This window comes from Orcinus orca, chromosome 16 (genome assembly GCF_937001465.1).
Source record: "Orcinus orca chromosome 16, mOrcOrc1.1, whole genome shotgun sequence".
Classification (NCBI taxonomy): Eukaryota; Metazoa; Chordata; class Mammalia; order Artiodactyla; family Delphinidae; genus Orcinus; species Orcinus orca.
This window is the reverse complement of record NC_064574.1, coordinates 4,049,145-4,077,100: the sequence shown is the minus strand read 5'-3', so window position 1 is coordinate 4,077,100 and position 27,956 is coordinate 4,049,145. Positions and strand designations below refer to the sequence as shown.

The 27,956-nt window shown below is 44.8% G+C and overlaps 1 protein-coding gene across 1 annotated transcript in view; it reads right to left on the bottom strand.

Annotated features, from left to right (window-relative positions):
- Positions 1-214: 214 nt before the first annotated feature.
- The window catches only part of CDH26 (cadherin 26), a 40,510-nt gene continuing 12,768 nt past the window's right edge, over positions 215-27,956 (bottom strand). Inside the window, 19 exon segments of the mRNA XM_049699161.1 lie at positions 215-3,051; positions 3,146-3,223; positions 6,092-6,179; positions 6,182-6,220; positions 6,795-6,865; positions 6,867-7,010; positions 8,283-8,424; positions 8,427-8,525; positions 10,484-10,493; positions 10,495-10,627; positions 15,177-15,342; positions 15,345-15,450; positions 17,023-17,208; positions 18,915-19,049; positions 19,247-19,412; positions 20,964-21,084; positions 21,180-21,318; positions 21,712-21,855; positions 25,131-25,324. Coding sequence (XP_049555118.1) covers positions 2,952-3,051; positions 3,146-3,223; positions 6,092-6,179; positions 6,182-6,220; positions 6,795-6,865; positions 6,867-7,010; positions 8,283-8,424; positions 8,427-8,525; positions 10,484-10,493; positions 10,495-10,627; positions 15,177-15,342; positions 15,345-15,450; positions 17,023-17,208; positions 18,915-19,049; positions 19,247-19,412; positions 20,964-21,084; positions 21,180-21,204 — 1,809 coding nt within the window. The 5' untranslated portion in view covers positions 21,205-21,318; positions 21,712-21,855; positions 25,131-25,324 and the 3' untranslated portion in view covers positions 215-2,951.

Genomic DNA, 27,956 nt, shown 5'->3' with positions numbered 1-27,956 from the left:
TTTTTCTCACCTCCTCCCTTCCCAGTTTCCCATTTTCAGGGCTTCCCATGGCTATCAGGACAGTAAGGTAACTCTTCTCATGATAACATCTTCATCTGTACTTACAGGAGGAGGGTATTTGTTTCTCACACTTCTTGGATCAAAAAACGTGCCACGACCCTTAAATTTTTTAAAAAATGAAAAATTAATTAATTCAAGTAAAAAGAATGAAGTCTTCATTGGTTTCATATAAATTACCCAAGGATACAAACACACAGCCAGAAATTCTTGTAATCACATTGCCTTTTGTTTCTGCGCTAAAGGTATAATAATTCTAACGATAGCCGTGTAGGTGTTCATAGCTGAAATCCATGGGTGAGTTTTATAGTTGCTTTGTGGGGATGGAGCATGAGAATATAAGATTTTTGAGCCCCATCTTGGGTCCACAAAATCCCTATAAGACTCATTTTGTGCCATGAGCATGGCCTCAAAGTCTGTGAATGAGACGCACGCAACCCCTAAGACTCAGGACCGGCTACATAATTTGCAGCACCCAGTGCAAAATAAAAATGGGAGCCCCTTGTCCAGATATGCAGAATTTCAGGATGGTGACCGTAGAGCATTAACCAAGCACAGGGCCCTTCTGAGCACAGGGCCCTGTGGGACTGACCGGGTTCCACGCCTGTGAAGCTGGCCCTTCCAGGACCAGAGGGACACACCTATCATACACAGGCCCTTTCAAGGATTCATGGCACCGTGTCTGCACAAAAAAGAAGAGCACATTTGTAATCTTGGCGCAAACTCAGCCTGAGAAAAGATAATGAATTATAGAGATCTTGAATTATTTTTTAGAAGTTTCCATCATAAAAACTGTGGCTCTTTGGACCTTGAGAACCTCGTTTAGTTCTTGTCAGAAAAGTAAATTTTTTGTTAAAATAATAGCTAGTTATACTAGTGAAGTCCAAATAAGGTCTGTGTTTGAGACCTGTGCTAATAGTGTTGTACCACAGTCAGTTTTCTGGTTTTGAAAGCATACTATGGTTATATACAGTGTTATTCTTGGGGGGAGCTGTGTGAAAGGTATACAGAAACTCTCTGAACTATTTTTACAACTTCTTGTGAGTCTGCAAAGTCATGTTAAAAAGCAAAGCCACAGTTGTAGAATTTGTACATGGAGTGTATAAAGGGGAGTTGAGGTTCCATTTGGCAGGAGGTATGGAATCACTGGGCTGGAATTTGCCCAGGGCCAAGGCCATTGCTCTTGATCTTACAGATGATCTCTATAAGATGGACACAGGGAAATGTATCTATCTGCGGCTGTTCTGAGAAGTGTCGTATTTGATCTGCACTATCAAATAACAACTCAGTAACAACCAACGATCACAATAACTAGGTAGACAGATGAGAAGGTTTTCACTGACTATGTGTTTGTTCTACCCATATCACAGAATCTTCTAGAAGGGCCGCCTCTCAAGGTAACCAGCTGTCAGTCATCAGTGAAGTCCCAGCAGGAGGGAGTGAGCTTGTGGAACTCACCAGAGTCCCCAGCACGAAGTGGACTTGGTCTGATGCACTTGGCGAAGATGGCAGCATTTCACCTAAATCCTGGGGGAAAACGCTGGGGGAAACTCCAAAGACAACACGTCTCCCTCCAGTTGAAAACGAAGGCACACCTCTCCCTGCTCAGATACTCATATGCAAATAAAACGGGCATTATGATGGGGGAGGTGGTGGAGTGGGAGTAGAAAAGGAAAGGTGGAGAGAAGCAAGGAAAAGGGACTATAGTGAAATGGAACTGCATGCCCCAATGTGACTTGAAGACGTCGATTCTAACATTCTACCGATGACGTTATAGACACCTGACAATTGAATATGCCCACGGACAAGATCTAGAGGGTAACACAGACAAATGAAATTGCTTAGATTTAGGGATAGGAGTGTGGACAATTTTTGCTTTGGGTTTCTATTATTTTAATATAAGCCCTTCAATCATGCAATAAAATTTCAAAGACAATAAAGCAGGCAATGGTCCTTAGCAACAGTTTTAAGATAGTTCATGTCTTGTCACAGATTTTAAAATATCAGGTTACCTGATAAATCATAAGTGACAACTTCACTTAGGGCAAGTATGCGAATGGCTGTCGACTCAAGCAGCCACCACAGGTGCACTTGCTATTTGCAGGACATCATAAAGGGGACCCAGAGACACTCCAAGAAATAGAAGCCACAGGCCTTGGTGTCCTCCCCTCCTGCACGGGTCTGGTGAAAATGCAGTGGGATTATGCTCGTAGAGTGCAAACCCCAGGGCACGCTCAGTGGATCAGAGCTCTTAGTGTGCTTACCAGGAGCAATGCTCTGGCCTCCCGAAGCTTACAGACCAGTTAAGGAAAGAGAGGCCCCCGCCAGCCCCCCAGGAGTCTCTGCACTCCCTTCCCCTGGGAGCGTGGATTGGTGGGCAGATGCCCTCTGGACCTGGACCTGCTCACCCCAGCCAAGCACCTGCCCAATAAATGACGGCAGCCCTGGGTCAACTCGCTCTTTTTCAAAGTGGGATCATCGTCCTCTTAGAGAAGGGAAGGTTCAGCCAGTTCGGGAACAGGGTTTTAAATGACATTGAATTGCACAGCAAGAAAATTAGTCCCTTTCTAATTCCTCTTCCATACTCCTAATGACAACAGGAGAAAGTCTCCATCGGGTGCCAGCCTGGCTTGGCTCTCTCTCTCCTTCCACATTTTCTACCTGGAATTACTGGGTTCTATTTCTATGAGCACTTACCTGCTCTTTATACAAGCAAAACTGGTTTTTCATTTACAGTTGAAATATAAAATTTCCTATTTAAAGAAGTGTATTTCATTGGTATGCAAGTCCATTTAAAGAAAAACAAGTTTTTTAATACACTAGTGCAAGTGGCATCTGCATGTGGCAAAAAGTCGTAATGGTAGCAGTGGACAGACTGGAATGTGGGCCCCGGGTCATCTGACACCTGAGCTGGGAGGCGAAGGCATGTGAGCTTGAGCAGAATCGCAGGGCCTTTGCAGGTGGCGCTGGGGTGGAGGCAGGTGTGGATCAGGCCTGCAGGGGATCAGCCAGGGTGTCCCCCACCAGGGGGACCATCAGCAAAGCCACCCCTCTGTTTCAACCCAAGCAGCAAATGAGCCACACTTACCTTAGCGCCCAGCGTGGCACCTGCCTCGGCTGTGTTGACGGACAGGGCTGACATCTGATCCCTGACGAATGACCTTTCCTGTGGGACACAGGGAAAGAAATATGACAGGAGCTGAAATTACAGATGGCGGTAATAAATGCAGAGGGCAAGGAGTATCATCTCCCCCAGATGCCTTGTTCTGTGCCATCACAGAAGCATCCAGACTGTGCAAAATACACCTGTCCTATGAAGCAAGAGGACATACTTGGGGAGGCGATGCTTCTGTAATTGCTGGTTAGGAAGTGGAGCTTCTTGTTGTTCAGTGTTTCAGGTAAAGTGATGGTAAAAACAAAAACCAACCAACAAAACCAAAAGCCTTGTTTCACTAGGGCCTCGGCATCTAAAAGCCTGTTCTCATCCTCTTCGAAGACTCACAGTGAAGGCTCTTGGGGTCACCGCGGTTGGGCAGTGCTGTGTGCAGCCTTATCCATTCCTCATTCAACCAATATTCACTGAGGGACTCAGAAGCTGATGGGTGCTGGATTTCCTTCTGTAAGAGCTCACCAGCTTCCCCACAGAGAGGGCAGGCCCCTATGCTATCTTGCAGAACCTCTTGATTGGGGGTGTTCGGCGGCAGAGTAGGACAAGGTGGGTGGAATCAGTGATGGCATCTGGGATGAAGGAGTCTTCCCAGGAGTGTACAATGTCCCCGGTGTGTGAATGCAGGCTGGTATATTCAGGCTAACGGAGATGGGTAACGGAGAAGCGTGGACACTTTGGGGTAGCCTTATTTACCAATGGCTACAAAGACATAATTGGTAATTACTGTTAATAATACTAGTAGTAGCAGCCACTGTTCACTATGTACCAGTAATTACTAATTTACATGTGCTACTTGATTAAATTGTCCAATAAGCTTGAGAGAAAAAGAACATCATTGATCTCACTTTATATGTGAAAGTCGAGGATTGGTTAGATTCTGTATCTGATAAGACACAGTTTGGGAACCGAAACCCAGGTTTGTTGGGTCCCCGTTCTCATAGCCCTAAGATACTGTGGCAGGAGCGGGGGTATGTCCTGGGGTGTGAGTAGCAGATGAGAGGAAGGACATCTTCTGGGACAAGATGAGCTAGAGGCCCCTTGTCCCGGATTGGGTGCTCATGTCCCTCTGAGAGTTGGCCCTTGGTCAGTGCCACCAGACCCCCTCCAACCTGCCGGCCTAGCCCTGCAATGACCAAGCTTCCCTTCCACACACTCTGCTTCTGTAGCTGCTCCTCCTTCCCCAAAAGACAACCACTAAGCAGCTGGCCAACAAGAAGAGGCATCACCAGCTCCTCTCCCACCTCGGCAGTGCCCTCAGCCAGTGCCTGGGGAGACGCCCTCCCCACTGGCCTCCTTCCAGCCGGGCAGCCTCAGCTCCACCCACCAAGCGGGAGGCTAAGCACAGCCCCTGGCTCAGGAGCTCTTTCCATTTTCCTGGATGGTTGAGCATCAGAGCAGAGTAGAACTGCCTGAGGCAGGGGATTCTATCTGTCCCACAAAGCACTGTTGTTCGTCAGGATGGTTTCCTTCTTAAAATTACACAAACAAATCAAAACAGGTAGCTGCTATTCTCATAGCTGGGGGCAGGGGGCATTCCTTCTGGGAATCCAACTATCTAGCTAGTTCGGACCACGCCTCTACCTTCCTGTCCCCACGACAGGCAGGGCTGAACGCAGGCCTGCACAGACATGGACTTATAGGTGTGTGCCTCCTCAATGTGGTCCAAAGCTCTTACTTCCCCTTCCTTTGTGCCAACAGAGGAGAGAAAATGTGGGAAGAACCCTAGGAGCCTTGGTCAACCATCAGTTTCTCCAACCACCAATCATCTTTTAGAATATCTCCCTATTTATCCGAGCCAGGGACCAAAGTTAACTGGACTCTCTTTTCCCAAAATCATCTCACTAAGTCTCTTCCTTCCAGGAGAAAACCGAGGGTAGAGGTGTCAGACAACAGCAGATGAGGCAACCTGAATCTTCTGCGTGAAAGACAGTGTTCCCTTTTGACATTTCTTGGCTTTCGTCTTTTGGATCAAGCAGCCTTAGTTCAGAGTGAAGTGAAGACAGACAGGAGCGCTCACAGCGCTTGTATCTCACGGCCCAGCTGCTAACGAGGGCAATGGAGCCAAGGCAGGGCCAGGATCAGAGGCGGCAGGTGTGAAAACCCAGCAGTCGCTGGCTGATTCCACCTTGTGTTGGAGGCTTGTGAGGTGCTGTCATGGGCTTCGTCTTCCTTGACCCATAACCAACTTGTGAGGCTGGTTTCATCCTCCCTTGCTCACAGCTGAGGATGTGCAGAAATGACTCGCCCACCGTGACAAAGGCCCAGGGTTGTCCCTGCAGGGCCAGTGGGCTCTCTGCTCCACCTCTGCTGGAGATGCTGCATGAGTGGGTTCTGCCTTACTTCACCCCACACCACGGCCAAGAAGCCAGCGTGGGCTCACTTAATGAGGGAGCATAGCATGTTTTCCATTTAGAGAAACTCCACCTGGCAAAAGTCATTTTTCCTAAACAAGGTTTCTCAGCCTTGGCACTGCTGACACTTGGGCCAGTGACTTCTCTGTTGTGGGGACTGTCCTGTGTCCGGTAGGATGTTCAGCAGCCTCCCCGGCTCCTACCCGCCAGACGCCAAAAGCATCATCCCCCCAACTGCACTCCCAGTTGAGTTGTGACCACCAAAATGCCTCCACACTGCCCACTGTCCCCTCGGGGCAGGGGGCAATGGGGGGGGGCAAAATCACCCCCAGTTGAGAACCAATGCCCCAAAATAATAATCAGTTTAGTGGGGTTGGACAATTTTCACAGGACTTTCTTTCCCATTTGCTACTCAAATATGGTGAGATGGTGAAATGAGAAAGAACAGTGAGTGAGAACAGTACGGCCGTGCCTAACTCGCATCGACATGAAACACAAGCACTGAGTTCACTACCTGGACGGGGCAGCTCCACTCCCATCGTTCCACATGATCAGGGTCTGGATGCCTTCCTCACGTGGGATAGAGCAGCCCTGCCTCTGGCTTCAGACACAAAATAGCATCTCAGCAGGAAAAGCAGAGCGGCTGTGATGAGAGAAAGGCAGAAACGAGGTGCACAAGCTCATCTAGATCAGAGGTTCCAGCAGGATCCTGTGCTGCTAACTTGTAACTCAGCCATGAACTCAGGGGTCAAGTGCACCTTCAGCATCTTTGTAGCCACAGCACTTAGCACAGCTTGGGGCACAAGTAGGTGCCAGACGACTATCTGTTGAACTGATTAATACCATGTGAGCAGTAATATTTTATTATTTCCTTGAAAATTGAGCTTCCTCGTTAGCCTTTGCCAACCCTGGGAGCTTGTGTTCATTGCTGCCCTCAGCTATTATAAACCATACAGTCACCCTTAGACAGTGTCCATCTATAGGTTCCACGGCTGTAAGTTGCTGTGTACTAAGTAGAAGCTGCCTTTGCCAGGCAGGTAGCATTTCTGACCAGGGTGGCAACCTCTGATCTGAGTCTGGGACTCTGACGAGCCTAGAGGTTATTCTCAAAGGCATCACGCTGACCTCGGCCATCATCTGCTCCCCACCCCCGAGGACTCATCCCCCTGGCTGGGGAGAGGAGCCGCATTCCCAGGGTAGCTCCTGTATCTGCTGACCTGCCAGAGCTATGAACGCTGCACAGAGAGAGGCCAGGACCCCCTGGAGGAGCCCGGCTCCCGACGGAGGGCTCTGCACATGTGAATCCACCGGGACAGGAACAGACCTTCACATGGACAGTCTGCTTCCGGGAAAGTCCCTGTTTGTCTCCGATGAAAAGCGGCACCAAGTAGTCACCACGCGGAGGCTTCTCAGCATATGTTCCACTGAGCGACCTGCAGAGGGAGAGGGACCTTAGCTGCACTGACTTGTGCATTTGTTCAGCTGCTCGGCGGGTATTTCCTAGGTGCCTCCCATGTGCCAAGGCTCTATATGAAGTCAGGGTCGCCAGAGCGACCCTCACTCGGACACCAGCTGCAAGTGCAGGGGTTCCCAAGACCACCCTCAGGTTGATAATTCTCTAGAAGGACTCAGGACTGGCTGAAAACTGTATACGCAGGGTTAGGGTTTATTACACTGAAAGGATATGGATTCAAATCAGTCAAGGGAGGAAGTACATGGGGCAGAGTTTAGAAAAGTATCAAGTGCAGAATTTCCAGTTCTCCTGCCCATGGAGTCGGGACCACGGCACCTCCCGGCATCCATGAGTGACAAGATGTATGGAATATTGCCAACCAGGGAAGCTCACCGAGCCCTGTGTCCACAGTCTTTATCAGAACTTGGTCTTGTAAAACTGGTTAGCCACCCACATGGCTGATTAACTGACACCCACACGCTTACATGACCCAAAGGCCACACCCTAAATCACATTGTTCTTATTGACGGACACAAGATCCCCTCCCCTAGGTAAGCAGAGACACTTTTATCAGGCAGGATATTCCAAGGGCTTGGAGATCACCTCCCGGAAGACCAGACCTCTTTTGGGGTACGTTTCAATGCTTTACAGCACACTCTGGGTCTGGGAAATATAAACATGGACTCACAGTTTCAACTAAAAAACAGGTTACATCCTAGAGACCAGTTAATAGAAGCACAAAGTAGGATGTTGACACTGGATGCCGGTGGTTCCTCCTGGTAAAAGCACCCCAATTTTCCTTTGGGGGAGCCCACACTTCCTGAACTCTCAGCCCGTGTGGGTCAAGAGAGGCTAAGCCCAGATCCCAGCCAGATCCAGATGTGGGCTCAGAACCAGCCAATCAGCACTTCTGCCCTCCTCACCCACGATGCTGAGCAGGACAGGTAACTCAAGCCTTGCAGTGAGGTACACCTTCTTGCTAGGTGCCAGAATGAGTCCCAGGGACTCCCAGCTGCTACCCTGCCACCTCCAGAGGAGAGCCTGCCTTAAGATGAAAGGACCCAGAGAAAGGCAGGGCCAAGGTCCGGAGCTGCCTTCTCCAGGAAGTCCTCGGGGCCCCCAGCTCTGCTGGGAGACAGGCTCACTTAGCCTCTTTCTCGGTTACATAGCTAACACATTCCTCTTTTGCTTAAGTCTGTGGAAGTCAGGTTTCTGTCTTTTTCCATCCTTTATCCCCGACCAATGCAAATACTCACCATTATTTTCCGCCAGCCTCCACGTGTCTTCTGTGTTTGCCCACGTATTGTCCAATCTGAAGGTGAACGGGTGGGAGTAGGGCTCCTGGGCCCCGTCCTCCGCCTCGATGGGGCGGGGCCTGCCTCCTGCAGACTCCAGACCTCCAGGTATTGAGACCATGGGTGGAGGGTGGGCGTGTCGTCGTTGGTGTCTGACAGGAAGAGCAGCATGGGCCCCGTCCCCGTCCGTGGCGGGACACCTGTGGCGGGGAGATTCCAAGAGGGTTGCCGATTAACTAAAGAGGCTGCTCCATGCACACAGAACCCTGGGAAATCAGCATTCTCAGCCTCTGGGAAAAGAACCACTCCATGGAAACACTGAGGCCGCTTCCCTCTCAAAGTCATAAGCTTTACTGCAGGGGCTCAATCTGTTTTCCTGCTTTTTTGAAAATTCAGAATATCTGGGCAGGATAAGTTAACAAAACACTTTGGCTTCCCTGGTGGCACAGTGGTTGAGAATCTGCCTGCCAATCCAGGGGACATGGGTTCGAGCCCTGGTCTGGGAAGATCCCACATGCCGCGGAGCAACTAGACCCGTGAGCCATGGCCGCTGAGCCTGCGCGTCTGGAGCTTGTGCTCCGCAACAAGAGAGGCTGCGATAGTGAGAGGCCTGTGCACCGCGATCAAGAGTGGCCCCCGCTCGCCACAACTAGAGAAAGCCCACGCACAGAAACGAAGACCCAACGCAGCCAAAAATAAATAAATAAATAAATAAATAAAATTTAAAAACAAACAAACAAAGAAAACCACTTGCCCTTTCACATCATTTGTAGAAAGAGGTAGAATGTAGAATCATCGAGTAGATTAAAACATCAGTCATGGGCTTCCCTGGTGGTGCAGTGGTTGAGAATCTGCCTGCCAATGCAGGGGACACGGGTTTGAGCCCTGGTCCAGGAAGATCCCGCATGCCGTGGAGCAACTAAGCCCATGCGCCACAACTACTGAGCCTGCACTCTAGAGCCCACGTGCCACAACTACTGAGCCCTCGTGCTACAACTCCTGAAGCCCGGGTGTCTAGAGCCCGTGCTCCACAACAAGAGAAGCCACCGCAATGAGAAGCCCGCGCACCACAACGAAGAGTTAGCCCCCGCTCGCCGCAACTAGAGAAAGCCCGTGCACAGCAACAAAGACCCAACACAGCCAAAAATAAATAAATTAAATAAATTACTTTTAAAAAAACCAAAAACAACCATCAGTCATGCAAAGTGTTAAGACAGGAAGCTGGGGGGCAGGGAGGGGGGGATGGGTGTGACGTGGTGATGAAAATGTCTGCACCTGGACTGGTGCTGCGTCTTGTAGTCCTGGTCGTGATCCTGCACTAGGGTTTCGCAAGGTGGTACCACTGGGGGACACTGGGCAACGGGTACTCAGGACACCACTACGTTATTTCTAAAAACCGCATGTGAGTCTACAATTATCTCAAAATAAAAGCTTAATTTTTTAAAGCCATTCCACTGAAAAAAGTGCCATTCGTGAAACCATCCATAACAGAACCATGGAGCCCTCCTCACCTAACACCAGTTAGGAACACAGATTTGATATCTCCCTAACCAACATTCTACTGTTAATTATACAAATGGGATATACAACCACATAGCCCTGGGAACCTGGGTTTTTACAGATTTTTCTTAAATACAATCACTAAAGTTATTTGAAATTTTTTATTTATTCAGCTTTATGCTTTGGTAGGTTTAGAAATCCAGCCTTGGGAGATTATAGAGAAAAGTGTTAAAACATGCTCATGAGACCACGCATCCTGGTTTATAACAAATTTGTCCTGTACGGTCACATTTACATGAGCTTATAAGCTGGTCCAAGTACAGGGAAACTGTGCTAATGTTTATCATATGCAGTTGGCTTTGACAAAGAGCTAGAGGGTTGTCTTATGAGCAGATGAAAAAGATGCTGGGACAGTGGCAGCGCCCTAATCAGGTTCATCATCTCTGAACGAATGCTGCCCCTCTTTCCATGGCAGAGCCCCTTAGTTTGCTGTTTCAAGAATTACCATCAAAAATAATCACCAGTATGGATTCACAGTGATAAAAAGGTTTATTTTATATTTTTCCCAGTGTTCTGAAGACATTCAACCATGTCATTTTCCCTCAAGAAGCAAGAAAACACATCCCCACCCCCCTGACAATTTTGGGTCAACCCTTACCATCATCAACAAGTATGAGCGATGATCATGTGAAAGCTTTCATTCACATGAGGGGATTCGCGGTCAACTTGCTTCCTGGTGAGTACTGCCCCTGAGAGCTCACCTACACTGACCCAATCTGCCGGATCATAAGCCACTTCGTATCTTGTAGAAGAAAACACATGCAATTTTTAAAATTAACATGGTACATCAAGAGAGACAAATCCAAATGTATCACAGCAGGCACAATTCCTATCGTGAATTTAGGAAGTTAGGAGTGTTCACGAATCTGACGAAGGCCCAGGGATCTGAGGCCAGACTACAGTGTTAAATCGGTATTCACTGAGCAGGAAGAGCCCTGTCCTTGTCGGGCTGCATGTAACTCTGTCCACCTTAGGGAAAACATTTCGTCCCGGAAAAGAGCCAGCTTCAGTTGCCTGCAGGTGCTGGTGGCTTACTGTTAAAACCAGCCTGCCCCTGCAGAGAAGCACAGGACTTTCTTTATTACCCTGGAGCCCAAAGGATTCAAACGTGGGTAATCCAGTCAGGCAACGTGGTCGTCTACATCCTCCCTCACCTGTGCACACCTGATGCCATTTTAATGGGCAGGCACACCTAGCCTTCCGGAATTCCCCAAGACCTGTTGGAATCAGAAGGCAGCCATCCGGGGGCTTCCCTGGTGGCACAGTGGTTAAGAATCCTCCTGGGCTTCCCTGGTGGCGCAGTGGTTGAGAGTCCGCCTGCTGATGCAGGGGACACGGGTTCGTGCCCCGGTCCGGGAAGATCCCACATGCCACGGAGAGGCTGGGCCCTTGAGCCATGGCCGCTGAGCCTGCGCGTCCGGAGCCTGTGCTCCGCAATGGGAGAGGCCACAACAGTGAGAGGCCCGCGTACTGCAAAAAAAAAGAATCCTCCTGCCAATGCAGGGCACACGGATTTGAGACCTGGTCCGGGAAGATCCCACATGCTGCAGAGCAACTAAGCCCGCTCACCGCAACTACTGAGTCCACTCACCACAACTACTGAGTCCGCTCACCACAACTACTGAAGCCCGTGCACCTAGAGCCCGTGCTCCGCAACAAGAGAAGCCACCACAATGAGAAGCCCGAGCACCCCAATGAAGAGTAGCCCCCGCTCACCGCAACTGGTGAAAGCCCGCGTGCAGCAACAAAGGCCCAGCGCAGCCAAAAATAAATAAATAAAGTAAATTTATAAAAAAAAAAAACCCTTTAAAAAAAAAAAAAGAAGGCAGCCATTGGAACCAAGCCGGAATGCCAAGCACAGCTATTGCTCCTCCTGAGGGACCCGCAGAAGGAAAGGCCTGTACCCACAGGCAAACACAGAAAAGGTGCAGCTCCACCAAAGGGCCAGAGAAAGGGAGTTTCCGTGCCTTCTCTTTCATGCTGTGTAAAGGCTTTGGAAAAGGTCAGTAACTATCTCTCTGATATTTGACAGGTCATGGTTTTTAAAGGGACCAACCATACTGTAGGGATGGGAATACAGCACTGAATCAGATACAGGCTCTACATGGGTGTTCCCAAAGCAAGGTCCAGGGACCAGCAGCTTTAGCATCACCTTGGAACTTGCTAGAAATGCAAATCTCAGTCCCCACGCCAGACCTCATAATCAGAAACCACAAGGGTGAGGCCCAGCAACGGGCATTTTAACAGGCCCTCCAGGTGATTCTTATTCTAACTCAGCATGCACCTGCGTGGACCTGTGCTGGTCTGGAGCTCTTGGTTAGCTGCCCACAATGAGACAATAGCAGAAACTGAGAGCAAGTGTTGGGGAATTTTTATAGTCAGTGGCATTACTGTGACCCCCAAGCACATAATCATCTTTTGTAATTTATTTTTTCATATTTTATAAAATTATTACTCCACAGTGAATTGGAAATTCAAAGAAGCAAAATATGGTCCTTCTCAATGGTTGAGAAGCATTGCTCTAAGGAAGAATCTCAAACTCTTGTGCCCGCGACGGTCCGAGCACGTGGCAGAAATGAGCGAACTGCTCGGATGGGGATTGGAGCCAGCTGCTGAGTGAGAGGTGGAAGGGACATGATGCAGGACCCTCTCTATGCCCCAGATGATCGTGACCTCGTGGGACACAGACCCAGTGATGCCGAATCTTCCTCTTTTTCAGGAACAACCAGACAATTTGGGTTGTTAGCTTAATCTCTTGATGTTTAAATGATGGCAGCTTTATTAGTTTTTTCTTTTTTTATTACAGTAAAATACACGTAACATACAATTTACCACCTTAACCATTTTAAGTGTGCATTTCAGTGGTATTAAATATTTCACATTGCTGTACAAACATCACCACCATCCATGCCCATAGCTCTTTTAATCTTGTAAAACTGAAGCTCTGTACCTATTAAACAATAACTCTCCATTCCCCTCCCGCCAGCCCCTAGAAATTGGCATTGTATTTTCTGTCTTTATGACTTTTGACTACTCTAAGTACTCCTATAAGTGGAATCACATAGAATTTGTCTTTCTGTGATGGGCACATTTCATGTAGCACAATATCCTTAAGGTTCATCCATATTGTAGCATGTTGCAGAATTCCCTTCCTTTTTAAGGCTGAATAATACTCCATTGCACGTATAGAGAACATTTTGCTTAACCATTCATCCATCAGTGGACCCTTGGGTTGTTTCCACATTTTAACTATTGTGAATAATGCTGCTATCCGTGTGGGTGTACAAATAACTCTTTGAGACCCTGTTTTCAGTTCTTTTGGGTACATACCCAGAAGTGGAATTGCTGGATCATACGATAATTCTATTTTTAATTTTTGAGGAACTGCCATACTGTTTTTCACAGAGGCTGTACCATTGTACATTCTCATCAGTGGTACACAAGGGTATCAATTGCTTCACATTCTCCCCAACAGTTGTTTTCTGTTTTTCTTACGGTAGCCATTCTCCTGGGTGTGAGGTGGTATCTCACTGTAGTTTTGATTTGCGTTTCCCTGATGATTAGTGATGGTGAGCATCTTTCATGTGCTTATTGGCCACTTGTATATCTTCTCTGGAGACATGTCTATTCAAGTTTTTTGCCCATTTTTGAATCACAGGTTTTTTTGTTGTTCTTATTCTTGTTGAGTTTGAGAAGTTCTCTGTATTTTCTGGATATTAATCCCCTATCAGATATATGACTTGCCAATATTTTCTCCCATTCTGGCTTTGTACTCTGTGGATAGTGTCTTTTGGTGCACACAATGTTTCCATTTTCACGAAGTCTGATTTGACTACCTTTTCTTTTGTTATCCGTGCCGTTGGTGTCATATCTAAGAAATCGTTACCAAATTCAGTGTTGTGAAGCTTTTGTCCTATGTTTTCTTCTAAGAGTTGTCTTATTTTAGGTCCTTGATCCATTTTGAGTTAACTTTTGTATACGGTGTTAGGTTACCTGTTTTTGTCTTTGGATCTCAAGAAAACCTCTTGAAGACAACATAGAGTCAGATCATGTGTTTTTATCCATTCTATCAATCTCTGTCCTTTGATTGGAGAGTTTAATCTTTCTATATATAAAGTAGTTACTGATAAGAAGGGAATTAACTTCTGTTAATTTTTTGCCCACCCTGGCTCCCACAAGCAGTGTGCGGATTCCAGAGACACGTGCACAGCTGCCTTCCGTGGGGCTGGAGGTGGGGAAGGGTAGCCGCTGGGGAAGGTACTGTGCTAAGAGTTGAAATGGACCCAAATTAACCACAGTTTACAGTCTGCCTTCCCCTGGAAGGTGCAAGCCTTCAACAGATTCCTGAGGTCCAAAATAGGTACATGAGACAGATTCTGCCAGCACGACTGTCTGGATGGGGAGAGAGATTCCTGTGCCTCCCACTCTGCCACCTTCTTGGGGATTATCGAAACTGTGTTTTTAAAAACAAAACACTAAGCAACCCAAGTGTCCATCAAGGGATGAATAGATAAAGTGTGGTATATACATAGAATGGAAGATTACTCAGCTTTAAAAGGAAGGAAATGCTGGGGCACATGCTAGAACATGGGTAAAACTTGAGGACATTACATGCTAAGTGAAATATGCCAGTCACAAAAGTTCAAATCCTGTGTGATCCCATTTATATGACATAATTAGAGCAGTCACATTCATAGAGACAGGAAGTTGAATGTAGTGCCAGGTCCTGGGGGTGGGGGGAACGGGAAGTTATTGCTTACTGGGGGCAGAGTTTTAGTTTAGGAAGATGAAAAGAGACAGATGGAAAGATTTTGCAGATGGACAGTGGTGAGGGTACACTGTGAAGTACAGTATGAATGTACTTAATGTTCCCGAACTACACACCTGAAAATGCTGATAGTGGTAAACTTTACATACATTTCACCACAATGAAAAAGAAAACACTTCTGTCGCCCAGAAGCCAGAGGGCTGCCAGTTTACAACCTTTGATAAAGGGGAACTAGAAATACATAACAAATTCTGTTAATACAAGAAAAAACTGTAAAAGAATTTTGTGCTAAATGCAAAGGAAACGGACAAGTGGATTCCACCTTTGGAGGTCAGAGACCGCTATAGAAACAAGAAGGCATTGAACCTGGGGAAGTGTGTTCTGGGTGGCTTCTGGTATTCTCATAACTGGAATGGAGTCGTCCTCAGGAGCACATGAAAGGAGCTAATTTCCAACAGGGATCCTCTGGGGCATGTGGCTAATTCTGCATAACCCGCCACCCGTCCCGCTTCTGTCTCCCCACCTTATCCGGCTGGCAGTTCTGTCCGGATCAGTAGCATTAAAAATTCCCACCTGAGTCCCAGGCCCAGCGCCGACGCCTTCACTGATGATGAAAGTCCCGGGGAGGAAGGCGGCCGGGTCGTTGACGCTGGCCACCCGCACACTCGCGGTGGTGCTGGCCGCAGCCTGCGGGGCCTCTGCAGCCGCCCCCCTTCGCAGGAGAAGAGCGGCTCCTTGTTCTCCACGGCCACGACCAGGCTCCGCACTGGCTGAGTCTCACAGTCCAAAGGCGGCCGCTGCAGAGAGAAGATTGCATTAGCACCCGCAGCTCTGCTGGCCAGATGAAGCCTGCTCAGCACGCGTGTCACTGTCAACCCAGCGCCTGTGGCTTTTGTGCTTCATTTATTATTTACATCGTCTTTGATAACGATCAAAAGACAGTCATCAGCCCATTTTCAGATCACTTATGGAGTTCTTTTTTTCCCCTCCCCGCTCCTGGTTGAAAAGAGCCACCATCCATCAGAGGGTAATGAAAAATGCAACAAAAACCATAACCTAATAAAACATTAATGTGACAACTCTACTGCAAAAAAATTAGGGGAGCTTAGGGAAATATAGATATTAATGATCATAGCTATTCAGGGTACAAAGTGGTCAGTGATTTAAAAGGATTGAAAGACTCGGAATATTTGGGAAGTTCAGCCCCAGGCTGGTGTAGAGAATCCACAGAGCCTTGCTATTCACAGGGTGGATGTGGCCCCTCGGCATCACCTGGGAGCTTGTTACACTGACAGGCAGAAATGGGCCCCACCCCAGACCTACTAACTCAGGTCTGCCTTTGAACCTGACCCCCAGGTCGACTCACCTGCACTGCACCAGAGGCACTGGTCATTCTAGGGTCTACTGAGAGCAATTAAGACTAAAGGCACTGGAGTCAGACTGCCCCAGTCTGAACCGCTATTCCAGCTGTGTGACTTCCTGAAAACAACCCAACCTCTCTGGGCTTCGGTTTCCTTATCAGTAAATGAGACAATAATACTTTACTGCAGGGCCAACTCTCCACTAGTCACAGCAGGCAAACTGCCAGGAGCCCACAATATTTTTACGGGTCCGTGCAAATGTTCTAATTTCTTTCAAACCCAGGAGGAAAAACAATGAACTCATAGGGTTAGAGAAAATATTTTAAGTGCTTTTATCACAACAGGAGAAAAAAATGTTAGGGACTATATAAATCTATTATATTTTGTCTAAAACAAAAAAATTTAATGTTGGAGTAATTAGTCATATCAAAAATAATCTTTAAGGGACTTCCCTGGTGGCACAGTGGTTAGGAGTCCGCCTGCCAATGCAGGGGACATGCATTTGAGCCCTGGTCCGGGAAGATCCCACATGCCGCGGAACAACTAAGCCTGTGCACCACAACTACTGAGCCTGCGCTCTAGAGCCCGCATGGCACAACTACTGAGCCTGCATGCCACAACTACTGCAGCCCGCGCCTAGAGCCCATGCTCTGCAACAAGAGAAGCTGCCGCAATGAGAAGCCCACGTACCACAACGAAGAGTAGCCCCTGCTCACCACAACTAGAGAAAGCCTGCACACAGCAATGAAGACCAAGCGCAGCCAAAAATAAATTATTAAAGAATTTAAAAAAAATCTTTAATATTGATATGTATAATTTTGGCGGGAGGAGCCATGGAGGCAAAAGGGCTGAGGGTCCATGGCAGAAATCACTGTGCAGCCCTGCCTTCCTCACTGGCCATGGGGGTCGGAACACACGGATCATCACCACTGTTGGCGCCTATTTCATTGTCAGGAATCCTACAGAAAGGGCCTCAACATCTATAGCTACCTGCGGGGATGCATTTACCTTGATTACATTTAAAATCCCTTCATTGGTCTCAGGATCAGTCAAAATGTCAAAATGCCCCTCTTCATTGCCATTTAATATATTGAACTTCACTCTCCATGCTGACGTAAAGGGCGAATCACCATCTTGGACCTCAAGACATAACACGCCCTGGCTGGCTCGGCCATCCGCTATCTAAATGTTATACTGACAGAAGCAATCATTATTTCAGTGTCATGGAGAAAAAGAAACGCAATTGAAAAAGAAAAAAAAGAAAGAAGAAAGAAAACATAGGCCTTGGAGACAACGACCTGGATATTTGTCTTGTGATTGAACTTGACCCCTAAGGATCCGCAACTCTGCCTGTTACAGCGGAACAAGCATCAGTAACAAACATCTCCTCCCTGGTCCCTGTGACTTGGTGTCTGAATAACTAAATAGCTGAGTAACTTTAAAAGTACCCTTCAATTCAACGTGATGCACTACTTTTTAAAGAAGTTTTAAAATAATAATACATACCTTAGTTTATGCTGCCTAAAAAAAATCTAACTCTTCTCCTAAAATAGAGCTCTTATGATTATTTCAATTAAGACGATCGTTTTTCTAACATATAATAGATCTTTCAAATAGCTCCTTATTCAACACTTTTGGTGACAAGATAATTTCTCTAGATGAGCACATCAAAATAACAGCGTATATTTTCTCCAGCCCTACTTTTGGGAGCACAGCTTTTAACTAAGCCAGAGAAGGATTTTGAAACAAGACTCAAACATAATAAATATGTTTCAGTTATTATATACTGTTAGGTGAGATGCTTTCATTGAAAACATTTCAACTTTGGTCTATACAATTAATTTTTTTAAATGACAGTTTAAAAAAATAATTGTAGCATTTATTTATTCAACAAAGGCTACTGTGTACCAGATCCTGGTTTAGGTGCTGTGAACAAGACAGCAAAAATCCCATCACCAGGGACCTGAGAACTGAGTGTGTGTATGTTGCAGGGGTCAGGTTGGGAATTTAACCAGGTCATCAGGAAAGGCCTCCTTGAAAGAGGTCAGGAGAAGGACACAAATACAATGGACATTTTCCTTTTAAAAGTTCATATGGAAGAATGAAAACTTAAGAAATTGAAGGTAGATCATGATGGGTTTTTATTTTCTCTCTTAGCAATCTTCTGTATTTTAAGTGGTATGGTGTTTCCAAACTGATGGGAACAGTGGGTGCCAACACTTTCTTCAAGCCTGAGGACCTAGTAGCATGTGAAATCCTGTGTGGAGCCCAATATATATAAATCAGGTGAGCTGGGAAAAGCCAGGCCCGAACCCACCTACCCATCTTTCCTATTTCAGAGCTCTGAACATTGTGCGCAAAGCTCAGGCCCAGACTTCTCACCCAGGGCCAGTTCTGCAAGGTCTGCAGATATTTTCAGTTGTCACACCTGGGGGTGCTACTGGCATCTAGTGGGTAGAGGTCAGAGAGGCTGCTCAGCATCCTACAATTCACTGGGCAGCCTCCCCTACCCTCCCCCGTACCCTTCCTCAAGCCCCAAATGTCAACAGTGTGGAAACTGAGAACCCCTGACGTGGATGGAGCAGGGATCCTCCGTCCTCCCCGAGCCTCGGTTCTCTTACCTGCAGAATGGAAATCACGCAGCAGCTCCAACCAGTAAGCACCTAAGGATCCATGTAAATGCTCTGAACACAGTTTCTGGCACAAAATAGTAAAAATGCAAGCTCACGTGACTGTTATTAACTGGTTCTCTATCAATATAGTTGACATCTTGATTCTAATTTACGTTATTTTGGAGCATTGCACACATCTTGGGTGATATGGGGAATTCCCTCAGCAAAACCAAGCCTAGGACGTGGAGGCCATCCGTGTGGGGACTTAGAAGCCGAGGCTGCGCAGGCGCCTTACGCAGTCGCGGCTGAACGTGGCATGTGGTTGTAGTCGTCTCGCACACGTATGTGAACCATGGCCGTGGATGACCACGGTGGTCCTCCACAATCCCCCGCTCTGATGAGTAATGCAAGCCGAGGAGCAGTCTGAGTGGAGAGGAAAAGGGAAGTCAAGCCCTTCAGACACTGGAAAGGGGAACGTTAATACAGAAACATTCCATTTTAGCAATTTCAGTAGCCAGTCTAGCCACAGAGGGTTTCTCACTGCAAACATAAACCCTAAGTCTGGGGCTTAGAGAGCGAGAACCCATTTCATTTTTCCAAAACAATAAAGTGCGCATAACCTCATAATCGAAGCATCCTGACGGTCGTATTTCTCCACTAATACGGTCAATCCAGAAGGCACTTTCTCTCAGTAACGGTGTTTGGGAAACAAGGAAGTAAAGGACATGAGAATTTGGAGTATTTTCTTGATCCAAATCCACTGTTAACATCTCAAAAATAGGTTGACTTGGAAAGAATGTTTTCAATTGTTACTGTCGGCCAAAGGCAGCCTATCAAACCAGTAAGAGGATGATTCTTTGCTAAATGGCATTGAGGCACACGCCAGAGTGGATTAAATACTTAAATACAAAGTCAAGCTGTAGACATACCGGACAAAATAAAGAGGGATAAATAGTCATAAGGTCAAGAAGCACTTTCTAATCATGACTGCAAATGTAGCAGGCTTAAAGGACAAAACTGGTACATCGATTTTTTAAAGTGTGGCAAAAAAACTATAAGCGAAATTTAAAAGGAAATGATAAACCAGGAAAACATATTTGAAATACATATTGGCAGATAGAGACATACACATTGTTAATATATATGTAGAAAAGTGACAATCACACCAGCAGAAATGGACAAAGAAAAGAACAAGCAACTGATAAAAGAAATAAAAGTGGCCAAGAAAGCTATCGTGTGTTCAAGCACTTAATAATCAGAGATGAACACTGAGCCCTCTCGTATGTTGCTGGGAGACGGATAAATTGCAGCACTTAAGTTGTGTGTGCAGTTTGAACCAACAATTCTACCTGTCTGAATCTATGCTTAGTAAATACTTGAATGGCACACACATTTAGCTCAGATATGTTCACTGAAGCATGTTTTATAAAAATAGCAGAAGGTGGCAAAAAGGTTGGTTAAAAACCTTAAAGCACACCATAAAATAAAACATGACACAACAGGATGCTGTGGGAGAACACTGTTAGGTTACAAACAGCAAAACTGCATTTTTAAAGAGAAAGTTCATAAATATGCACATATAAAAAAGCATGCCCATATATTTATAAATATTCGATATATACACATATACGTTTTGTACTACCATAAGGATGAAAAAAAGCATGTAGATATACGAATACACATTTGTAATTATATGTATAAATCTGTGAATATATACACATATATAAATATAACATACCATGGGTATATACATACACACATATAAAATGCAAAGAAAAATATTGAAAGAATATAAACTAAAACATTAATTGTACTTACCTCTAATTGGTAGTATTAGAGATGCTTGCCGTTTCAATCTTTTTGTTTCTTGGAACTTTCCAAATTTCCTCGAGACAGTTTTGCAAAATAAATAATGCTTTTGTGTTATTAAAATAGATGCACATTTTAGTGAGGGTGGTTTGGATTTAAAGACTCACAGATTCATAGAGATTTTAGATGCCATCTTGCTGCCACTTTACAGATGAGACATTTGCAGAGATATTCAGGATCCTACCACCCACCTCTGCCTCTTCTTCCCTCATTCATTTGGCTTTATTTTAGATTGATATTTATGTATCAGCTCTTCCAACTGACAACCTTCACATCATTTCATTGCCAATACAAAATGAGGCTTGCAGACCTCAAAGCATTTTGCTCTAATCCACACCCTGCAACCTTTGGGATGTGAACAGGGAAAAGTCTCCCTGAAGACAGCTAGGACCAAGTGCCCTGTCACTAGGCAAGCAGGAAAACCTTCATGGAACAGAGAGGACAGGAAGCCCCGAGGCCCCACCGTGCACACCTGCAGTGTGGTTCTCCTTCACACTGATGTTAAATTCCTTCTCAGGGAACTGGGGTGCACGATCGTTCACATCGCTGATCCTGATGTTGAAAATCAAGGATTTATCTACAGTTTGTCCTGTTAAGCGATTCACAACATCAAAATAAACCTAGGATGCAGAGAACCACATTAATGTTGTACAAACCATTGATTAGATGACACTAACCCCATACCTGTCGGTGTAATTGTGTCCTGCATCTGTATCCTCCATAGACTGAAAGTCCCTGAGGGCAGGGATCACAGGCTCTCATTCACCCTGTGGCCCCAGGGATTGAGCACAGTGCTGGCACAGACCAGGTGCTCAACCAGCATCTGTAAAACAAATCAATGCACTGACTTGAAAAAATACTTCATTCGTTATTATTAGGTTCAAATCTCAATTTCTCCACTTGTGTCAACATAGGCAAGTTGTTATAAGTCTCAGTTCCTACATCCTATCAGTCTTCTGATGAGAAATGAACACACTAATGAATATTGGTGAAACATCACAGAGGGCAGACACTTAAAAGCTTTGGGGAAAGTGAACATTTAAAGTAACGAGGACTGGGAATTCCCTGGTGCTCCAGTGGTTAGGACACTGTGCTTTCACTGCCATGGGCCTTGGTTCGATCCCTGGTCAGGGAACTAAGATCCTGAAAGCCGTGAGGTGTGGCCAATAAATAAATAAATAAATAAATAAAGTAACTATGACAGCCATTGACATACCGTGGGTTCTTAAACGGTCACTGCTGTTACTTGTGTACTTGAATAAGGAAGGTCAATTCATCTCAAACATGCATTTGAGAAGTCTTTCCTTTTAGAAGGTCTCAAATCAGTAATTTAAGCTTCTACCATTAGTTTCTTAAGAAACTTAAAAAAAGGAGCAAATTAATCTTAAACAGAAAAAAGGAAGTAATAAGGATAAAAGCATATATCAATAAGATTGAAAACAGCAAAATCAATAACGTCAATAAAACCAAAAGTTGATTGCCTTCCCATATAAATCTTGGGATCAGCTTATGGATGTCTATAAAAATTCTGCTAATCTTTTGAATAGGCTTGCACTGAATTTAAATTTGAGAGAATTGTCATCTTAATAGTCAATCTTTCAATCCATAAACACACTACATCTTTTCATTCAATTAAGTCATCTTTGATTTCTTTCATCAGTGTTTCATAAAAGTTTTGAGTAAACACATCCTGCACATATTTTAGATTTGTACCTAAGGATTTTAAATTTATACCAAAGCACCTCATTTGTCTGGTGATATTGTAAATGATATTGTTTTAAAAATATTGATTTCCAATTATTCATAGCTGGTCTATAGAAATACAATTAGTTTTATGTAGTAACTTTAAAATTGATTTTCATATGTTAAAAATAGGCAAAAGATTTGATCAGACACTTTTCCAAAGAAGCTATACAGATGGCAAATAATGCATCATTTGTCATTAGAGAAATCCAAATTAAAACCCCAATGCGAAACCTCTACACAACTGTTAGAATGGCTAAAATAAAAAACCTGACAAAGATGCAGAGCAACTGGAATTCTTACATATTGTTAGCGAGAATGCAAAATAGCTCAGTCATTCTGAAAAATAGTCTAGGAGTTTCTGATAATGTTAACATATGCTTTTCATGTGATCCAACAAGCCCACTCCTAGATATTTACCCAAAAGAAATAAAAACTTATGTTCACATGAAAATCTGTACGCTTTTAGCAGCTTTGTGAAAATTTTGCCAAAAATTGGAAAGTACTCAAGTGTCCATCAAATGATGAGTCGGTAAATTATGGTACATCTGTAAAAGAAATACTAATCGGCAAAACAAAACAAACATAAAAACTTTTGCTGCATGCAACAATATGGATGAATATCAGATGCATTATGCCAAGTGAAAAATCCAGATTTAAAAAGTGACATTCCCTTCCCTGGTGGCGCAGTGGTTAAGAATCCGCCTGCCAATGCAGGGAACACGGGTTCAACCCCTGGTCCGGGAAGATCCCACATGCCGCGGAGCAACTAAGCCCATGCACCACAACTACTGAGCCTGTGTGCCACAATTACTGAAGCCTGCACGCCTAGAGCCCGTGCTCTGCAACAAGAGAAGCCACCGCAATGAGAAGCCCCTGCTCGCCGCAACTAAAGAAAGCCTGTGCACAGCAATGAAGACCCAATGCAGCCAAAAATAAATAAATAAAAATAAATAAATAAATTTATTAAAAAGTGACATTCCGTGTGATTCCAGTTTACCTTCTAAACAAGGTAAAAATGTAGGGACAGAGAACAGATCAGTGGCTTCCAGGGGTTAAGGGTTAGGGGAGGGTTTGATTATAAAGGAGAAGCACAAAGAAATTTCAGGGGTAATGGAACTATTCTGTAGCTTGGTATATTAAATGTAAAATACTAAATGTTTTAATTAAAAAACAAAACTACTCAGACAAAAACATAACTATGTGCTTCTTATAAGGAGATACAACTTAAATATAAGAATATGAAAAACTTGAAAGTAAAAGGATATATATATATATATATATATATATATATCCTCTATATATATGACCTTCTCTATATATTATCTTCTTTTGGTTAGTCTTTGAAGATAGATAGATAGATAGATAGATAGGTAGATAGATAGGTAGATAGACTGATTTTCAAAGACTATCCAAAAGAATCTCATCTAGTTATCTAGCTACAGATACAAAACTTTAAGGCAAGAAGTCTTACTAGTCATCAATGGGGACATTTAAAAATCATAAAAGGCTCAATCTATGAGGAAGATATGACATAGCAATTCTAAATCTGCATGCACCCGATAACATAGCCTCAAAATATAAGCAGATAAGATTAACAAAACTAAAATGGCAAGCAGAGATTTTACCACATTCCTCTCAGATAGAACAAGCAGATAAAAACAGGTAATCCGTAAGGATATCAAGTATTTAAACAACATAATTAACTGACTTGATGTGATTGATGCCATATATAGAACAATCTATCCAACACTGCAATATACACATTCATTTCAAGAGCACATTGACTGTTTACTAAAATTGATCATATGCTAGGATATAAAGCAAGTCTCAACTAATTTCAAAAAATTACAACCATATAGAGTATATTAAGCTAGAAATCATTAAGAAAGATAATTTACAACCCCAAATGTCTGGAAGTTAAGCAAAGCACTTCTAAATAATGTATGGGTCAAAGAAGAAATCACATTGGAAATCAGAAAATATTTTGAACTGAATGATAGTGAAAACACAATAAATCAAAATGCATTTTCCTCTCATCATTCAAACTTCAAACCCAGGCTTTATATGCATATTTTGATTCTATAGAGGCTAGCAGGTCAATAAAAGCTTGCAAAATGATTGTTTACAGACAACCAATCATTTTTGTATTTGGCAATAAGGGATTTTTGAGATTTGCCCATGCCATGACTCCTAGGTCTCAAGTTCCTTGTTGAAAGCATGTTACCAAAAAACTTTCTTCCCGAATTATATTCTGCTCACACAAAATGCCGGGTGATATAAATGTGTGATCTTTTATTTTGTGTATCAGAGGCTTGGGTGTAAGGAAATAACCAGAAGTCTTTCTAAATCTGACAGTGCGGTGGTGTAAAAGTTTCTGCTTTGCTAGCTTCTTGGGAGATTTTGGAGTCTTGCAAAACTCACCTCATAGTGAATTGGATTGAAGAAGTATTTATGGAATGAAAAAGCAGAAAGGCAATAACCTACACGTTTGCCATTGACAAAGGAGCAAATGTGGTGAAGTCTCCGTTGATGAAGGAGTCATGATTGTACAAGGCTTTGTTTATGCCTCTGATTTGGGCACCGTAACAGAAAGACTGCCAAAAGCAGAAAGATTGTGGGCCACGTCCACGTTCATCATTCTGCTTCAGCCAAAACACACCTCCAGGAGATTCAGGAAATGCATCATCACCTACTTATACAAAACAGCTATTACATGTGAAAACAAACAAAAAAGCTGCCTGAACCACAACAAAAGCCTTGATTCTGTTTTTCCGCAAATAACAATACCACCTAGCACTGCCTAATGTTTGCTTGCAGGAAAGGGCATTCTCTGGAACTGCTGAAGATGTAAGCAAACTGAAGCATCTTGAGAGAACAAGTGTTTCTCACCTGATCCCTGCTGCAAAGATCCTCGCATCATTCTGCTCTGAGCAGATGCTAAAATTGGTGTGCATGCGTGTGTGCCTGTGTTCCTGTGTGCAATGAAAGCTGAGATGCCAGTGGGGATCCTCAGGTCATTTTGTTTCCTTGAAAGCCAGTTACACCCCGTCATTACCATATTTTTTGCAAATGATTATGTGAAGCTGTAAGGACACACAAAATATTAGATACAAAAATATATAGGCAAAGGCAACAATCTTAAGTCCACTTCTGAGAGCATCTTCTTCAAGTGGTTCATCTGGGGGGATGGACCATGAGACTGCATCAGCACCAATGACCAGCTCTTGAAGACCAAGGTTTTAAGGGAAGAGGCACCATTGTCTTAGTCATTTACCTTTAGGGCAGAGAAAACAGCTAAGGACTCAGTGATCACATCAGAGGGAGCCAACAATGACCCTGCTCCTCCAAGTGAGCAGTTCTCTAGTATCACAAATGTACCTGTCATGTCACTGCAGGCCGATTTAGAAACTGTGAAGAGAAATTATTGTTCTTGCAGTAGGTCAAAATGTTTAAATGGAATCCTTAATTTTCATAGAATTGTAATAAATTTTGAGCTTATGTAGGTTGACAGCATATAGTAAAAATGCTTGGAAAGACATAGATGTAAGGTGATCACTTCTGTGAGATCAGACCAGAGTGGAAAGTTGGGGGTGAGGGAGAGGTTTTTAATGACTATTCCATTAAAGTAAATAAATAAATAAAATCTTATGGAATTTAAAATTCCATAAGAAGCCTTTATTAATTTTACACCTAAAAAGTCAGATAAGCAACAGGAACTCTTGTTCATTGATGGTGGGAATGCAAAGTGGTGCAGCCACTTTGGAAGACAGCTTGGCAGCTTCTTCCAAAACTACACTTACTCTTACCACATGATCCAACAGTCCTGCGCAGTGGTATTTATGCAAAGGAGTTGAAAACTTATGTCCACACAAAAACCTGCACACAGATGTTTAAAGCAACTTTATCCATAATCATCAAAACTTGGAAGCAACCGAGATGCCCTTGGGTAGGTGGAGGGATAAACAAACAGTAGTCCATCCACAGTATTCCCCAATGGAACATTATTCAGCAATGAAAAGACACGGAAGGGGCTTCCCTGGTGGCACAGTGGTCGAGAGTCCTCCTGCCAATGCAGGGGACACAGATTCGACCCCTGGTCCAGGAAGATCCCACATGCTGCAGAGCAACTAAGCCCGTGCACCACAACTACTGAGCCTGTGTTCTAGAGCCCATGAGCCACAACTACTGAGCCCACATGCCACAACTACTGAAGCCCGTGCGCCTAGAGCCTGTGCTCCACAACAAGAGAAGCTACCACAGTAAGAAGCCCACGCACCGCAAGAGTAGCCCCCACTCGCGGCAACTAGAGAAAGCCTGTGCGCAGCAACGAAGACCCAACACAGCCAAAAATAAATAAATACATAAATTTATTAGGGGAAAAAAAAAAGTAAAGACATGAAGGAAGCATCAGTACACATGGCTAAGTGAAAGAAGGCAACCTGAGAAGGCTACAGACTGTATGATTCCAACTATATGGCACTCTGGAAAAGGCAAAACTATGCAGACAGTAAAAGGATCAGGGGTTGCCGCGGGCTCGGAGGGGAGGAAGGGATGAATCGATGGAGCACAGAGGAAGTTTAGGTCGATGAAACTATGATACTAGCAGGGTGGATACATGTCACTAAACACTGTCAAAATCCATAGAATGTACAAAACAAAGAGTGAATCCCCATGTAAACTATGGGCGTTAGTTAATAGTAATGTATATTAGCTCATCGATTGTAACACGTGTACTCCACGAATGCAAGATGCTAATAATAGAGGGAACTGTGGGATGAGTCGGAAAGTGAGGGGGCATATAGGAACTCTGTACTCTCCAATCTATTTTTATGTAACACTAAAATGGCTGTAAGAAATAAAATCTATTAAATTTTTAAAAGGGTCCCTACTTGTAAAATAAGGCATGGGCAACCATATACATATATAGTCAGTCTACTTTGACTTGTTGCTGAATCTCTCATTGCTCTAGGATAAATAGCGATTTTATTTGTTGAAGGCTGAAAAGATTTCAGGGAGTCCGCAGAGAGGCAGAAGCAGCCCTGAGGAGCTCTCAAGGCAGATGACCCCTTACAATGGGAATGTTGGTCTCTCAAGGGGCCTCTGGTTGCCAGGTACACAGCCCTGCTTGGGGATGCTGAGTAAGTATGGGGTTTATTCCCAGAGAAGAAGCTTCAGTGAAGCCCAGGGAGGGCGGACTCACCAGGGGACTGGCTGAGCCCTTGCACAGATCAACTCCTTTCTTCCTTCACAAGTCCTGGAGGGATGCCCCCTTGTCACCCTGCTCTGCACCATATGAGAGGTTCCCTGGCTGGCAGGCTCTGAGCCTGGAAGCAGAGCAGCCCAGATTCAAGTCCCGGTAGGTGTCGACTTGACTGTGCCACCAGCCGGTCGTCTCTTCCCTCTGTGGACCCAGAGTCCAGAGCAGAGGCTGCTTCACCAGACGGGTGTCTTAGGGCCTTGGCAGCTTCACGCAGCCATCTTCCCACCCCCCGCTTCCTCATAGCTCACACGGTCTCCTTTACTTTGCTGTATGTGCCTCCTTGGGCCTCTTTCCCAGCAGACTTGCTGCCCTCTCACCGGCAGCCACCACAGTGGTCCCACTTGGCATCGTAAGATGCTGGCCTGGGCCCCGGGTCTACTCCTGTTCAGCTCTCTCCTCTCTCCCTACGAGACAAAGGATGCGGTGAGGCTACTAGTACTGAACTCATCTGCTTC